At 44.8% G+C, this 17,125-nt stretch overlaps 1 protein-coding gene across 3 annotated transcripts; it reads left to right on the top strand.

Moving 5' to 3' along the window:
• The first annotated feature begins 932 nt into the window (after positions 1–932).
• On the top strand, positions 933–16,270 carry mgat1b (alpha-1,3-mannosyl-glycoprotein 2-beta-N-acetylglucosaminyltransferase b). Of its 3 annotated transcripts, none has more exons than XR_010664718.1 (4): positions 933–1,418; positions 7,949–9,190; positions 12,921–14,681; positions 14,721–16,270. XR_010664718.1 is itself a non-coding variant. In XM_020646631.3 (3 exons), the coding sequence occupies exons 2-3, from the start codon at positions 8,306–8,308 to the stop codon at positions 13,620–13,622; spliced, it is 1,587 nt and encodes a 528-aa protein (XP_020502287.2). In that variant the 5' UTR covers positions 933–1,418; positions 7,949–8,305; the 3' UTR covers positions 13,623–16,270. The 3 variants fall into 3 exon arrangements, 1 of the variants encoding a protein (XP_020502287.2); XR_010664719.1 differs by lacking the exon at positions 933–1,418 and adding an exon at positions 3,400–3,556; XM_020646631.3 differs by having other exon boundaries at positions 12,921–16,270.
• Positions 16,271–17,125: the final 855 nt, after the last annotated feature.

The following is a 17,125-nucleotide window of genomic DNA, read 5'->3' as shown; positions in this document are numbered from 1 at the left end:
AACAAAAGGCAAGAAAAAAAGTAAATGAAGAATTAACTTTGAAACAACAGGTCTGAAAAGGTTGTTAAAGTAAAAGCAATTCAATGAAAGGCGAATGAAAGAATAAAAGCAGTAAAAAAGAAATAAGATTAAAGATAATAAAATGATTATAACACGACATCACATCACAGAAATTAAAAACAAAATAAAGGTTAAAAAACAGATGCATAAAAGATACATTAGTAGGAAACTAAAATAGAGAATGACGTCAGAAGAAGGGCTTGTGATAAAAAGATTAAAAGCAATAATATGAATAAAGGAAAATATAAAAATGATTGAAAGATGACGTTACATTAAAAGCGAGTCTGTAAAAGTGAATATAAAATAAGTTACTGATTTTATCCGACATTTAAATGCATTTATTACAAAATGATTGGTATAAATATTTAACTGTACAGATTTGTCTATATTTTTATGAAGGTTTATGAAATCAATCAATCAATCAATCAAACTTTATTTATATAGCACCTTTCAGACAAATTAAATTGCAGTTCAAAGTGCTTAACAAGAGTGCAGAAAAGTTATTGACGAAAAGTAGTTTATAAAATCATTAATAAAATCATTGAGAGACCAATAAGAATTAAAACAAAAATGTATGTATAAAAATAAAATACAATAAAATACGACACATAAAAGCAACAAGATATTAAAATAAATACATAAGAGGAAAATATTAAAAATTGTAGTAGGATAAAAAGACAATACAGTAATGTTAAGATTTGAATAGATATAAAACACTATATAAAAGCCAGACTGAATAAATGAGTTTTAAGACTGCGTTTAAAAATCTCGATGTTCTTTTATATATAAATATAAACGTGTTGGGGGTCAGCTGGGTCATGATTATCGATGAGATAATCCGGAAGTGAATTTTGAGTGTGGTGTAATGAAACATCTCGTCATCCTAAGCAGAGAAGGGCAGGCAGCCTGTGAGTGTGGAGAACCTGGACCCGGCGGGGGAGGAGCAGAGCAGAGGGTCGCTGTGGAGACCGGAGCCGGCGGGCACACACACACACACACACACACACATACATACACACACACACACACACACACACGTACACACACACACAGAGAGACCCGTTAGCGGAGCAGACTCTGAACGTTAGCCCGCTTTCAGTAGCTGCTTCTGGGGCTTGGTAAAGAGAAGACACCGGGGGGGGGGTGAAGGGGGAGCAAGAGGCGGATGGTCTGCCCGCACAGGAGCTTCTGAGCGCGGACACGGAGATGTGCTGTGAATGTGACACTGAAGGAAACACAGGGTGGCTCGAATAGCTAACCTTAGCCTGCCTGCTAGGTAGCTGGCTGCAGCCTGGTGTATGAGTCTCCTCCTCCTGAGGATGAAGCCGCGCGGAGACGTTCACGACCCGGTGTGAGAGGTGAGTGTGACCCGCTGCAGCTGCTCCAGCTCCGGCTAGAAACATGAATGAAAACAGCCTTCATTGGGAGTTTTGGTCAGCCTGCTAAGCTAACAACAGGTCAGCTGTTAGCTTAGCTTGTTATCTTAAATGCTCATAAATCACCTTAAAGATGATGACTGATCACTGACTGTGATTTAGAGCTGTGGTACCACAAATTAAAACTTCAAAACGATTCAGCGGTGTCGTTACCACGGCAACAAGCATAGTAGTCCTAGGCAACCGACATTCGGAAACTTGAATCAAAAATTGCATGTTAATGTCTGGCATCTTTCTAAATTACACAAGTTAAGAAGTTTGCTTGCAGTTTTTGATTCACTCCACCACGCCTGTCCAGTAGTTTTATTAAAGTTTCATCACTTTGCTTTCATTCATTAAAATAACTAAGAATGTATAATTAAAAAAAAAAACATGTGGGATGAAGAGTGTTGTATCATGTTTGTTATTTCCTAAAAGCCTAACCAGGGAAAAAGACTGCTGGCCGTGGCTAGAAATGCTATCTACACATTGCATCGGTTGCACTTTAAAGGTCCAATCAGTAAGATGTGCAGTGACTGAAATGATAAAGTGATCTTACTATATGATCAGACATTAAGGAAACATGTTATGTTGAAGTGCTGACTTCTCTGACAACAATGCAGCAGCCAGTATGTCCTCCTTCTAACTTTAGATTCTGCTCCTGAATGCTCTGGATTTGTTTGGACCAGAGAAGGTAGGCGGTTTAAAGGCCCCCCCCACATGGCCGTTTTGGACGCCCCTCGGTTTGTCAGATATGAGAGCAGTTATCAGGTCAACAGGTGTTGCAGCGATGGAAGCGGGCAAGAGAAGTGGTTCAGATAGAAGTGATTGTACCTGACCTAAAAAGCCTCTGCATGTTTCTAATAAGCGCCACGAGCAGAAACGTGCTCAAACTAGGATCAAGATTGGAAATGCTTTTGAAAAATGCATCTCCATCGTCAGCACAACCTCCAGTGATGTCAAAGTGAATTTAAGAGTAAACAGTTTGTAATGTTAGCACACTGCGCTAAGGTTAGAACACAGAAAGGTTTACAGAGCGATGCAGAGCTGGATAAACACTGAAGCTTCAGTGACCACCACATGGCAACCTGCATGAGCATCCACTCTGTCGGGCTCCGAAAATGTATGGAGGATGATAAACGTCGTCAGCTGGCTGTCCTCGTGTGTTATGTTTTTCAGTGAAAAACAGGAAAAACAAAACGCATGAAATCCTTGATGAGAAGACAGATTATGTGCGGCTTGATATGATTTGCAGAGCGAGCTGAGGGTGAGAAATATCAAACAAAATGCTGATGCGGGATGCTCCGACTGGATGAGGAGCAGTAGAATAATCATAGTGACACCACACACTTGAGGATTGTTTGGACAAATAATTTGTTGCCACAAGCTGCAAATCGGACCAGGCTGGTTGTTGAAGGGGCGTAGCGAGCTACAGGTGTAGAAAACTTTGGTGACTTTGCCAGATCAGCCAGGAAGATCAGGGTGGCTGGAAATGTTGCTGCGAGGCTCGTCTGAGGACGACAAAATGAGGAATTGTTATATAACGTTTTGGTTTTTAAAATTTAAGAAATGATGGTGCTAGGACTTCTATTTTTGTTGCTTTCTAAACAGGTTTCTATATAATTTGATATTTACTGGTATCCTATTGAAGTTTAATATTCTGTTACCATGACTACCCTTGTCTGTAACAGCTGGGATTCATCCAAACACAACAAACAGCTGCTCTGCTGCTGTCAGCACAACCTCCAGTGATGTCAAAGTGAATTTAAGAGTAAACAGTTTGTAATGTTAGCACACTGCGCAAATACTCGGAGCCTCTCCACGGTTCAGTCATATGATCCATCAGCCGGATGGTCCTCCGTCTATTGTTTGTGGTGTCTGATCCTACCAGCCTGCTCCACGTGTCTGACAGACTGGTTGAGGGAGGGGGGTTAAGAGAGAGTTTCAGCTGGGACTCTCCCCTCCCTCTGTCCCTCCCCCTCCTCCTCCTCTCACTGTGGGATCCTCTCCTCTGCCCAGCTTAACTTTACTTCTCACGGAGCAGAGAGAGAGGACAGATCTGTAGGCAGCTCACAGCTCAGGTAACGTTTCTTTAATTCGTCTCCAGGCCTCTGCTTCGTGTATTTCTCTCACATTCATGCACCATCTCTGATTTTATTTAATAATCTGTTGCATAAAGATTTAGTTTTAGAGATTGAAAATACTAGTTAATACCTGTAAAAACCCAATTTACACACGATATTTATAATGACATTTTGTTTGTTAAGTAACCTGATTCTAATCAGTCAGTGGATTACAGTTAAGGAGAATTAGACCTCTTGTCAGGGTTCATTAAGGGTGGGCTGGAAAAACCTTGAGGTGGGCAACCTTGGCCCTACATAGCCCCGAGGTACAGATCTGGACTAGAGTTTCACAACAGTACAGGGTTCATTCAAACACAGTGAGGAACACTCATAAAAGTCAGGTTTATTTATACAGCACATTTCAAATGACAAGCAGAGACTCGATGTGCTTTAGAAAAAAAAAAAGAGGGTGAAGGTTTCCTCCCGCCGGATATTTCATCCATCTAACATTTACTTCAATGCAATCTGGAAAAAATGTAAAACTATGTCAAAGGAAAACACAAAACTATGAATCGGTACAACTATACAATCAATGTTTCTTCCTGAATGAAGCTTGTGTTGTTGCACGACTGAATACGTTACTTTTGACGTCGTCTTTTTAGTCAGCTAAAAGTCTCATGAGAGAATTCTGTTTTCTGCTGTAACAAGTGTTGTAGTCCTCATAATCGTACTTGGTCTCCAGACCACTTATTAAAGGTTTTGGTCTCGTTTTGGAATCAAAAGCATTTTTACTCGGTCTTGACTCGGTCTCCATTAACTCAGATTTTAAATCAAGACCGGTCGAGACCACCAATGATCGGCCCCGAGCCACTCTGGGAGCTCCTGAGCTCTCTTAGGTTCCTCGGGATCGTTTTTGGATTGCCTGCCTGAAGGATGTCCCTATCCTTCTTCCTGCATCTTATCCCATCTTCCCATTTTCAAACCCGGCGTAGTTTAAGTAGATGGCTGTTCGTCATGAGCCTGGATTTCCCCAAGATTTCTGCCTCATAAAACAACAACATTCATTCCTGCTTTTCCTAAGATTGATTGATTGAAAACAGCCAAACATGAAGAGAGATTTTACCACAACAAGCAGACATGTTTTATGATGCAAATAAAAAGTTTCAATTTAAAATGACTTAATTTTCAGTTGATACACTGTTGAACTGAACGCCCTTCTCAGTAAACTCTGTAACTGTTTGAATACCCTGGAAACTCTGACTGCATCGTAACAAACTCTACCTCTATCTTTCTCTCTCCCTGCCTTAAGTGTCAGGCTTTGTAGCACTGATTTGACCCTTTTATAATCAGCATGTTTGACTACAAAGCCCCCTGTGGTGTGTCTCGTAGTAACGTGTTGAAGTGTGAATTTTACAGTACATGGAGATTAACCGGTGTGAACTGTTAATAAGCTGCAGGTGTCAGCTAATCACTGATCACACCGTTTGTTCCTCAGCTTCGTCTGTCTTTAAAGGATTATTCCGGTCTATATTTATCAGCACTAACAGGTTTATGCTTCACTAATGCTTGGGAGGAGGAGAAGGAGAAGGAGGAGGAGGAGGAGGAGGAGGAGGAGGAGGAGGAGAAGGAAAAGGAGGGGGGAGGAGGAGGAGAAGGAGAAGGAGGAGGAGGAGGAGGAGGAGAAGGAAAAGGAAAAGGAGTGGGGAGGAGGAGGAGGAGAAGGAGAAGGAGGAGGAGAAGGAGGAGTAGGAGGAGGAAGCACCTCCTTCATCCTGTCATTAGAACATCAGAGAGAATCTTCACACTGTGTACACACTGAGCTTTATTTGATTTGTGTGTGTGTTTGTGTGTGTGTGTGTGTGTGTGTGTGTGTGTGTGTGTGTTTGCATTACACGGTGTGTTCTGCAGCCTGTTTGTCCTGATGAGTTGGACTTTAAACAGAAGCACATAATGTGCGGCTGTGGCTCTGTGGTAGAGTCGGTCGTCTCTCAACCGGAAGGTCGAGGGTTTAATCCCCAGCTCCTGCAGCAACATTTAATTGCCTGAAAACTCCTGTTCACTGGCTACATGGCAGGTTTCTGATACGTTGCCAACTTATTTGTGCAATTTAAAACATGTGCAGGAGTTAGCCCGCAACCTTTTGATGGATTCCTTCCTCTCCTACACTCCTGTCTAACGCTTTGTCCCTTTTTCAATCCTATCGATTATTAAGATATTAGAGCTTGGGAGCGATGATAGCCTAGTGGTTAAGTCACGTGCCCCATCATGTACAGAGGCTTTTAGTCTTCGTTGCAGTGGATGTGGGTTCGAATCCGACCTCAGCCCTTTGCTGCAAGTCATCCACCACTCTCAACCATTATCAATCATTAATTGTACATCGCCAATTCATAACAGATATCTTGCGACACTTTACAAAAAGCAGGTAAAAGACCAAACTATAAGAATAGGATAGGGGGAGATGGGATAAGATGCAGGGGAGGATTTCTCGGTTACTGTGGTCCACACTTCCTCGTCGCTGAGGTGGAGGTCGGAGCAGGGGACGACACAGTCCGATGGTGGTGGCTGAGCGTCAGGGACGTCTGGTGGTAGGAGTGCCCGATCACCTCGCTGAAGGTTAGGGCCTGCTCTCTCGTCCCAACATTTCCTATCTCTCAAAAAGGCTAAAAAAAACCACTTAAATATATATGATTGTATCCTTTTATATCGCATACAGGTTAAGGTGCATGTGTGAACAACTGACTCTGGACGATTTCAGGGGCAGTCTAGCTGAAATGTTCAGGAGTGCTTGTGGTAACACAGCTTGAATGACGTGTTTCAGCTGGTGGACAATGTACCACAGTCAGTTATGATTAGATAAATGACTAAGATCTGTGTGTTAATGCTCAGCTTGCTGGTTCTGGTTCTGGTTTCCTGCTCCGATCAACACTTCTCTGCAGTTTGAGGCTCCTCTCTACTTCCTGCTTCTTTTACAACCACATCTGTTTGTCCTAATTTGGTCATCTGGATTCTGTGTACTGCTGAGTAATCCCACATATTTACTGAGTTATAGCCCCGCTCTCACAGTCTCCTCAGAAGAACAATGGTACCTACAGTAAATAAGAGTCAGTGATGTAGTCCTGGTTCTGTACCAGATCACCTTTTCCGTCCACGTTGCTGCTGGGCAGGAAAAAAGAGAGAGAGAGAGCGAGCAGTAATCTCCTGTGGTTGGTTTAGAGGAGAAACGTGAATCATATCCACCGAATGCTGTTTTGTTCTTCTTTAGTAATAAAAGGCTCGTGTTTGTGAGCCACTAACTGAACCTGACTCAGAGATAAAGAGTCCCCGGGGACGTCTGATCCTCACTCTCCTCTCGTTCATCCCTCATTCTCAGAAAGAACTGAACCCTCCAGAGTCAGTCTCATAAAGTAAAGGGGGTTTTACATGTTTGGGATTTGGAAATTTTCACAAATTAAACTCAGTTCAAACTGGACAGCAGTGAAGAGCTGAGCTCTGTTGTCCTTCTGATTCTGGTTGAAATTGTCTTTAGGTCCTGACAGAAATCAATAACTCATGTTCTCTGAAAAAGGAACGAAGAAAATCCGTAAACTGTAGCAGTTGTAAGCCTGTAAAAACTTAGACCAATGTCTGCCACGAGGTACCAAACTGATGAACCAATCACACGCCTCCCTGTCTCACTGCTCGCTCTATACTTCTTGACTTGCGTGCACTAGCCCTCACTCAAAGCATGAGCTGAGGTCCGCTTCTGGACCAACGGCAGTCATGCATGTAAGTTAGGGGCGTGGCTTTTGAGGGAGCACAGGGGGGGGGGGGGGGGAGGGGGGGGGTGGGTGCAGACGGTGCACTGAGGGAATGCTCCTTTCAAAATCATGCTAGTTTTCCAAAATGAACAACCCTGCCTTTAATGAATGAGATGTTCTCGCATGCTTAGACACTGTTATGATTAAGCAGAGAACTGTTGGCTCAGTTTTGGGGTCAAGGTTCAGTATGAATCTGGATTCAAAGATGCTGCTTTTTGGTTTAATTTGATTCTCATTGCTGATGTTTTTGTTGATATAACGTTAAGTTACAGGACACACGAGACTGGATGGCAGTATCCATAATTTCAGACTTAATGGATTTTTGGGGGTCTGAACGGAGCAGGGTCTCGTCTCGATCCCCGTCCTTAGTTACAGACATGAATGTTTTCATGATTCTGTGTCGAGGTTCCTTTGGTTCCCAGCTCGAGTTTGTCCTTTCAGTCTGATGGATTTCGATCGTTTTGCTGATGTAAACATGTCAGATGTGACATCACCGTGACGTTGTTACGGGCACGACTACTTTCATTCTCACTTTAACATTCAGTTAATTTCTGAAGGCAGTTTCTTTTCTGCTTCATCATGTTGATCATTTGTTTTCTTGCTCTGTTTTCAGGATCGTGTCTGAAGGATAACGTCCACAGTGAGACATCTCCAGAACCCAACTGTCTTCTTCTACTGTCATCTGCACGTCTCCGTCCTCCTCCTCCTGCAGATCTTGGGAGTCTTCGCTCGGTGTGATTTCTTTGACTGCATGCGTTCCTCATCAGGATCATGTAAATTCATTAAAGAGGGGATAATTATCCTCCTGACAGCCTCCTGACCAAAGACGGGATGACTCTCTGTTTGAAATCATAACAATGTGACAGAGTCCCCGCGTGTCCGAGTATCTGTTGGATCCTCACTCTGCCTCCTTCACTTGTTCCCTTCCTAGCAGCCTTTCCTCCCCTCCCTCCCCTCCTGTCATTGGGCCATGGTTCGTAAGAAAGGCTCTCTGATACTATGCGGCGGTTTCCTGTTTGTCGCCTGGAATGCTCTTCTTCTTCTCTATCTGTGGGGTCGCCCTCCCAGCGGCCGGCTTGGGGAGGGCGGCGGAGCTGAACCGGGAGGGAAGGAGGAGTGGGGGGTGGGTAGAGGAGGTCAGGTCAACCTGGCGGGGGAAGTCATCCGTCTGGCGGAGGAGGTGGAAGTTCAGCTGGAGACGCAGAAAAAGCTGCTGAAGCAGATCGAGGGTCACAGGGCGGTGTGGGCGCGGCAGAGAGACGTCGGGAAGAGAGAGTCGAAGGTTAAAAAAGAAGGTAAAGAGGAGGTGGTCAAGCAGGAGCGGAAACCTCCTCCTCCTCCTCCTCCTTCTCCTGTCAAAGAAGACACAGAGGTCAAGGACCAAACAGATGTGAAACAAACACAGAAACCTGCAGCTACAGAAGCTTTGAACTCTAAGTCCGAGCAGCAGCAGCAGCAGCAGCAGCAGGCCACCGCCATCAAGCAGGAGATCAAGACCGATACATTTTACACTTCTGGCCCCGAGGTCGTAATTCCTATTCTGGTCATCGCCTGCGACAGAGTGACGGTGAAACGCAGCCTCGACAAACTCATCCAGTACCGCCCCTCCCCACAACTTTTTCCAATCATCGTCAGCCAGGACTGTGGCCACGCCGAGACTGCTCGCGTCATCGGCTCGTATGGAGAACAGGTGACGCACATCAGGCAGCCAGACCTCTCTGACATCAGAGTCCGGCCGGAGCACCGGAAGTTCCAGGGATACTACAAGATCGCCCGCCACTACCGCTGGGCGCTCAACCAGATTTTCAACATGTTGTCACACTCGAGCGTGGTCATCGTGGAGGACGACCTGGAGGTGAGTGCTGTCCAAACTTTTACCCACTCTCTCCTGGAACCAGAGACAACAGTGTGCATGCTGAATATATTCACCAAAGGAGGGACAGATCTCTCTCTAAATGAAATGTACAAACACACAATTTAAAAACTAAAGAGACAGCTGAAGAGGATCTTTAGGTTTCCTTAAATGGGACTATTTAAAATCCTGAGCCCCATTTCATATGTAGTGCTTTCACACTTGCACAAAACTCCTGAAGTTTTCGGGGTGAGCTGCAAGTGTGACCACAAACTGCCGGCTCGGACTTCATCCAGAGTTTTCTCTGCAGAAAGTCCGAGTGAGCTGATGTGAGAAGCAGCAGGATGTAATCAGGAGAATTCACCTCGAGTGAGTGGGAGGGGGAGGTGACCTTTATTCCCTGCCATTGGTGCACATCACGACCATAGATTGAATCAGAGGTTGTGCTAGACTTTCTTGTTGTCTGTCATTTTGACGGACAGCATTTCTCCTGAATGCAGGCTGTCAACGTTTGTACCCACGTGCTCGTACTCGTGCATGAACTGTACCGTGCCGAAGCACACCAGCTAGACAACGATGTCATGCACGAGAGGTCAGATGGCCTACAGAACAAAACAATAACTCATTAATTATGCACACTCGCCACCCACTGGACTGGGAGGTGTACTGCAGGTGCTTTACATGTGGTTAGGACCGTGCTGTGTGAGAATTAGAAATGAGCGGTGGATACCTGGTGATTCTAATCCGTCAAAATGACAGACAGCCCTGGGGCGCTGGTGGCGCAGTGGTTAGTGCACTCGGCCATGTATGGGATGACAGACAGCCTTCAGATTTTTCAGTCATTGATGAAAAAAATCCATCAAAGATTGGAGACTGGATTGAATGTGACTAGTTGTGTCTATGAATGACCTCTGCAGACAAAGCTTACCCGGATAGAGGTTACAGAGAGAAACTTAATTTGCCAAACAACTTTGCTGCTTTAATGTTACAGAGTGAAGTTCAGCAGATATGAAACAATTTCAGATCCCTTTAAGAAGTTTTTAAAAACATGTACTGATAGAAGAATATGTATTTATGAGCTGTATGGTCCTGTGTCTTTGTGGCGTCATCGTTTCATAAAATGGAAATATTTTATTTCCCAAACATTGGTTTGTGAGTCCCACAGGACCCAGACATGTTTGTTAGCTCCGGGTTCTCCGCTGGACTTGGACCCATAAAGTCTGAATTCTGGGGGGGGTTTTAAACTCTCTAGTAATGATGCCCCTGCTGGTCGGCCTGGCTGGTTTGAAGCTCCTGCGGTTAAAGTGTAATTACATGTGGCTTACATTCAGATGTGGGTTAATGATGACTGGAGCTGCTCCCTCTGCTTCCTCAGTCGTCTTAAATATTCTTCACTAAAGAGCAGTTTCCTGTAAACGAGAAGCAGACGCTCAGTCAGAAAAAAACAGATCTTCAGTCATATTTTCAAGGCAAACAGCCATATAAGTGATTATTAAGATGGGATGTTTTAACACAAGTCTATATCCTGTTTTGTGGAGAACTTATTTATCAGACGAACATCAGAGAGTAAGAGCAACACAAGCGAGGATCTAGAGAGGAGGAGACAACATCAGGAAGTGCAAACCAACAGCTTTAAGTCTGATTGGACACACAGGAAGTGACCAGAGGCAGAGCACTACATCAACAGCTGGTCTTGAGAGTTCTAATCAGCATCAAAGCCATCCTAAATATCATCATCATCATCATCATCATCATCATCATTAAGGTTGTAGGTGTTCATAAAGAGCTGGGTCTTTAGCTTTTTCTTTAAGGTGCAAAGGGACTCTGAAGATCAAATGGAGTTTGATAGTTCATTCCACCACCAGGGGGCGACAGAGGAGAAGAGTCCAGTTAGAGTCTTGGGGCCATGTTGTGAAGGTTGGATCAGACGCTGTTCATTGGCAGAGCGTAGTGAGCGGGAGGGAGTGTAGACCTGTAAAGTGTGCAGATGCTAGGGCTGGGAATCTTTGGCTGTCTCAAGAGTCGATTCAATTTCGATTCTTGGGGTCACAATTCAAATCAAAATCTATTTTTGATTCATATCGATTCATGATTCAAAGTCTATTTTTGAATGAGTACATACTTCATGATCGACTCCAGTCATCTGTGAGACTGGCTGAATGTCTTGCTGCTTCATTTGGTATTTTCCTGAGTTAAAAAGCAAGCATTAGCATTTAGCCCCCCAAAAATCTCAAAAGCTAAGAATCTCGATTTCTACATAAATCTATTTCTTTCCCACCTCTAGTAGATGCAGTTAAAATTGTACAAATATGGTAACTTGTGTAATTTAGACAACATGCATGACTCGATATCCACTGTCTACATTGTCTTGTTGTGGTATTAGTGTCACATTCTGGTATTGTTGCAGCCCCAGCTGCTACTGGGCAGTGGGAATGTGGAGGAACTGGTGAAACTGGTAGAAGTGAACATTCAACTGTAAAAAAGTTCCCTTACGCAGCAGGAAACAAGAAGCAGGAAACTCCAAGTAATTTAGACATTAAGCAGCAGCTGGAGGGAGAGAGTGTTCCCTGTAAATCAGCTAATATTTCAGCTGTGAGCAGGAAACAAATCTGGATTTACTTATGCAGCTCTCCCAAACTGGCTTCCCTCTTTTCTTTAACGCTGACGACTCAGAGAGACGAACTCTCCGCTCATCCGAGTCAAACTTTTATGACCAGTCGAGTGAACTCCGCATATTTAGTTTCTGACTTCATGGGAACTTTAGGGGAACATATCTCCTGTTAAATATTAACCATGTAATGAGCAGAATAATCTTCTCCACTCTGGTTTCATCACAACGACGCCGCATGCCAACAGGGTGAGGATGTGATGTGAGCCTGTTGTCTGTCTCTGCTGGTTTCTCCTTTTGCTCTGAGCTCAAACTGGTGTTTTTTTTTTTTTTTTTTGCAAGTTTAACGCCACATAACTGTCCCTGCACGTTATCTTCGCTCACTGAGTTGAACTGTTGGGGCCTAAAACAACACGTGCAGGATGGAGAGCAGTGAAACGTCCCGCCTGTTTCATATAGCACAGCTTGCAGACCAGCTTCCTGCTTTAACTCTCGCTTCATGTTCACAGATCTCCGTTTTTCTAAAGGTTTATTTTACAGGACAGTGAATGGAGCCGGAAATAAGAGAGAGAGAGAGAGGGGGGGAGGGTGGGGGGGGGGGGGGGATGACATGACATGCAGGAAAGGAGCCACAGGTGGGATTTGAACCTGGGCCGTCCACTTGGAGGACTGCAGCTTCCAGTACATGGGACACACTCACTAACCATTAGGTGCCCCCCCACAGATCCCAGTGTGATGTGCTCATCCTGCACCCAGGGGTGTTGACTAATATTCAACCAATGAAAAAGCTCAAAGTCAAAGCTAATGATCCAATCAAACGTTATGTCCCGCCCTCTTTCTAGTGATTGCTTCTTTCCCGTTTATACAACATTAGTTAGATCCTCTCCAAGTTCTGTTTCATGGGGACTTGAACTGGACCAGAACAAAATCTGTGTGAACTAAAATAAATAAAAACAAAAGAACTACAATAAGAATCAGGAAGTAGACGTAGTGAAGTAGAATCATTTTCTAAAGGCTTCTGTTGGAAGCAGAAAAACGTTTTGTCAAAAGTCGAGATTTTTCCACGATTCTTTTGTGAATGTTTGGTGCAGAACCGTCTCACTCTTGTGTGTCTCCCTCCTCCAGGTGGCGCCAGACTTCTTTGAGTATTTCCAGGCCCTGTACCCGATCTTGCGCTCGGACCCGTCCCTGTGGTGTGTTTCCGCGTGGAACGACAACGGCAGAGATGCGTTGGTGGATCCTTCCAAAGCGGAGCTCCTCCACAGGACAGACTTCTTCCCCGGTCTGGGCTGGATGCTGCTGAAGGACATGTGGGACGAACTGGAGCCCAAGTGGCCCTCGGCCTTCTGGGACGACTGGATGCGTCAGCCGGAGCAGCGTAGGGACCGCTCCTGCATCCGTCCTGAGATCTCGCGGACGATCACGTTCGGCCGTAAAGGCGTCAGTCTGGGTCAGTTCTTCGACCAGTACCTGCGCTACATAAAGCTCAACACTGAGTTTGTGCCTTTTACCAAACTGGACCTGTCTTATTTACTCAAAGACAAGTACGAGGTGAAGTTCATCCTCGAGGTTTACTCCGCCCTTCTGGTCAAGATCGAGGACCTGCAACAAGGGGGCAGCTTAAAAGGTCCTGGACCGTTCAGGGTCCAGTACTCCACCCGGGACACTTTTAAAGTCTTTTCTCGAAATCTAGGCGTGATGGACGACTTAAAGTCTGGAGTCCCTCGTACGGGTTACAGGGGCGTGGTCAGCTTCCTGCACCGCGGTCGGAGGGTGTTCTTGGCTCCCCCCGAGGGCTGGACTCACTATGACGTCAGCTGGAGCTGAGAGACTAGATCAGACTCGTTAGACCGTGTGAACGGTGTCGAAGAGGGAGAGAGGAAGGCCCTCTCAGACCAAAGAAGATCAGCGTACACATGAAGGAATCAGCAGCACGGACGCAAGTCTGTTTGTGGGGAGGCTGCTCGTTCGGCTCAGCAGCAGAGTTCAGACTTTTAGAAAAGGACATGAACAGCTTTCGGCACCGTGCCTTGCTTTCTGGGCCCCCCTCTTTATTCACTTTATTTTTTCATTCCTGTGAATTTAACGTCACATCCAGAGGTTGAAGCGAAGGATGGTAGCAGAACATAACTTGAATTATCCTCGGGAGGAGGATGTGTCAGCGTTGGTGATCATTCCAACGACCCGGGAGACTGATAGTGTTACGTGTTAAAGCTTGTTGGGAAACATTTCACAACGTTTCTGAAAGAATCTATTGTTTTTGATCCAACTATTCCGATCTGAGGTTGACGTTTAAACCCATCAAACTAATCAGAAGCAGAGAGTGAGTGGTGAGCAGGGGGAAATGAAAACCGTGTTTTATTGGTAAACAAAGGACTGAACACAGTCGTTATATGAAGCCCTGATGTTTGCCATTAAAGCCGCTCTCCAGCAGTGATGGAGAGAAACAGACTTCAGAAAGTAAAGGTGTCCTGATCCGCGACCAACTTATTACTCATCACTGTCCAACATTTCAGTCACCGAGCAGTGACCCGTCAAGAATTTTGTTTTGGACTGAAGTGCCTCTGGGTGCTGCAACATGACACACCAGGGTTGTCACGGAAACAGAATTTTAAACTGGGTAGTTGCTTGTTTTTAATGACCAAAACTTGCAGACAAGCTACTGATGCGAACAGATGGAGTCGCCCCCTGCTGGACATCAGAAAGAATGCAGGTTAAAGGCACTTCGGCATTGAATTTGTTTAAAAAAATAAAACATCTGCTCGGTGACTGAGGTGAGAGATAAACGAAAGCCGTTTTCACACATGCCCCTGAAGTCCTCCTGATCTGGTTGTTCACACATGCACCTCAAAGCGGGAGACTATCCCTGCCCGATGTGAGGGGGGGGCGAGGAGGCCCTTGAGGCAAGACGTGACGTAAAAAGAGTCCGTTATACGACACCATAATGAGAATATTTGCCTTCATATCAATGCTACGTTTCAGTTTTGTGCATGTGTGAAAGCGCTAACAGACAGTGATGTGTAGTGAACAGAGTCCTAAATCAGAGCCATGTTTACACCCCCTTCACTGAACCTGAACCTGAGGGAGAACTTGTTTAGATTTTTAAAATGGGACCACGTTTCTGTTGTAAACTTTGGGAATAAGACTTTGAAGTAAGAACACTAAAAACTCGACAACACTCTGAAACAAAAGACTCTTTTGTACATGAAGAGTAGCTTTATGTGTAACGATGTTTGAACTGATCAGCTGCTCCTGGATCAGTTAGAGAACAAAGCAGAGATGACGTCACAGCTTTGCAGCCTCGCTATGTTTCAGACGAAGGGCGTCAGGTCAGCGATAAACGTTTACTGAGAATATGGTCGACAAAATGTCCGATCCTTCTCTTATCCATTCAGGATTTTTTTTGTTTGTTATTTTTGCCTTCATTCGATTGGACCGCTGAAGAGAGACAGGAAGTGTTGGGAGGAGAGAGTGAGGGGACGACATGCAGCAAGGGGCCGAGGTCGGATTCAAACCCACAGATGTGACGTGCAACATAAACCGCTAGGCCATCTGGCACCCCTCAACAAATGTTTTAAAACGATATCCTAGTTATTTTAACGATTGATCGTACTCTAAACTATAACTTAAAAAAAAGGCCGAGATCTTCTGTTATATTTTTAACCAATAGCGTCGCTCCATTCAAATGAACAGGTCAGCAAATACTGACGTCATTTTTCTGCCTGGCATTTTTTCCCAGGCAGAAAAGCGCTGACTGTGCGCTCCGGAGCTCTTGCGTGAGAATAAAGCGCTGCACGTCATCCTGTCGCCATGACAACAGTCTGTTAACAAGGCGGCAAAACTGCGGGGAATATCTTAGGGGCCAGTCACACCGAGACTTACAATAATTATAAACATTTGACCTCGACGCGCTTTGATCTGACCCGCCTGATTCTTAGTCTGAAACATTGTGCAGGGTTTGATGGTCGATCTGCTGCTCAAGCTGGACTTGTTAGGCCTCAGATGATTTAATTTAGTTTCTAATGTTTTATCTTCTTTAACTTAAACTTGAAATGTGACGCTGAAGGAAACTGCGTGCTGTCAGAGAGGTCGCAGATCTCCGCCCTGACGCCGTGCAGAGAGAATCTGTTCATATGAAGGATTAAACTTTAACCTCCAGGACGGCTTCAGATGATTTGAACTGTCCTGATCGTGAAGTTCTAACATGTTTATTTAGCTGCAGATGAGATTGAAACCTGACTGATGATTTTCTGTAACCGCCAAACGTGTGTTTTGGTCAGCTTCGGTTTGTTGAAGAACCGCCGACTGACGACGGAGGACGGCAGAGAAACCGTTATCACTGTACTGTAATCAGCTCGGGACCTTATCAAGGAGACCGATCGCCTCCCTCGTCTGTATGGTGAAGTGTTCAACCACTGCCCGATGTGTTTATAACTTTAATACAGTATCAATAAAATCAACTATTTTGATATGTGTCCACACGCTGCGGGAGTCTTCATTCATCTGATGTTCATGTCCCGTCTTTGGTTATCGAGGATGTTTGTAGCCGACTGACGAGAACGACCTGCGGCCCCGACCAACCTCTGTGTTCAGTCAAAGTTCACCTGATCTTTCTCTGAAGTTTCACAAACATTTCTTATGTCCTGGTTTACTCCGTGCTGACCACAGCGTACTGATGGCGCTGCTTTCTCGGGCCAGATGGGATCATATTTGGACGCCGAAGAGGAGCGATGGTTGTCAAAGGCTAAGCTATCAGCTAACACAAGTCAATGTTTTCAACATGCTCAACATAACATGAAATGAGTTTTACTGTCAGTTTCGGACTGATAAAAACAAACTCAGGGTTCTTCTGAATTGCAAATTGCCCACACCATCTGACCGTAGACAGTCCCTGCTCTCCATGCTGTATCCTGTTAGGACGTACTGTTCAGTAGGCCGATATCTGTTCTTACTTGATCTGATTCCTTCAGTGTGGACGTGGCATCATTAGCCCGCCTCAGATGTGATCTGCACGATGGCTCAGTAAATAATACAAAACTTCACATAGCATGTAAACAGTTTAACATTTGAAAGGCGCGTTACCCGATCGGGCCGCATCCATCCTGGTTTTTGTTTTTTATTTGGAGGCACATGTGAAGTGATATTTTACATTTAATTTCGCACAGCATTGTGGGTGTTAAACACGACTCATTTCCTGAAAGGATCGACCAAACCATACTGCACAAAACCAGGAAGTTAGTATCCATGCTGAAATGTTCAGTCTACGTAGGTAGACACGAAAAATGACCCTTTACCCAGAATGCTTCCATCGGTGATCTCAGATTTAAAAA

This window comes from Labrus bergylta, chromosome 19, assembly GCF_963930695.1.
Source record: "Labrus bergylta chromosome 19, fLabBer1.1, whole genome shotgun sequence".
NCBI lineage: Eukaryota > Metazoa > Chordata > Actinopteri > Labriformes > Labridae > Labrus > Labrus bergylta.
The sequence above is the reverse complement of the archived record's forward strand: the minus strand, read 5'-3'. Positions and strand labels throughout refer to the sequence as shown.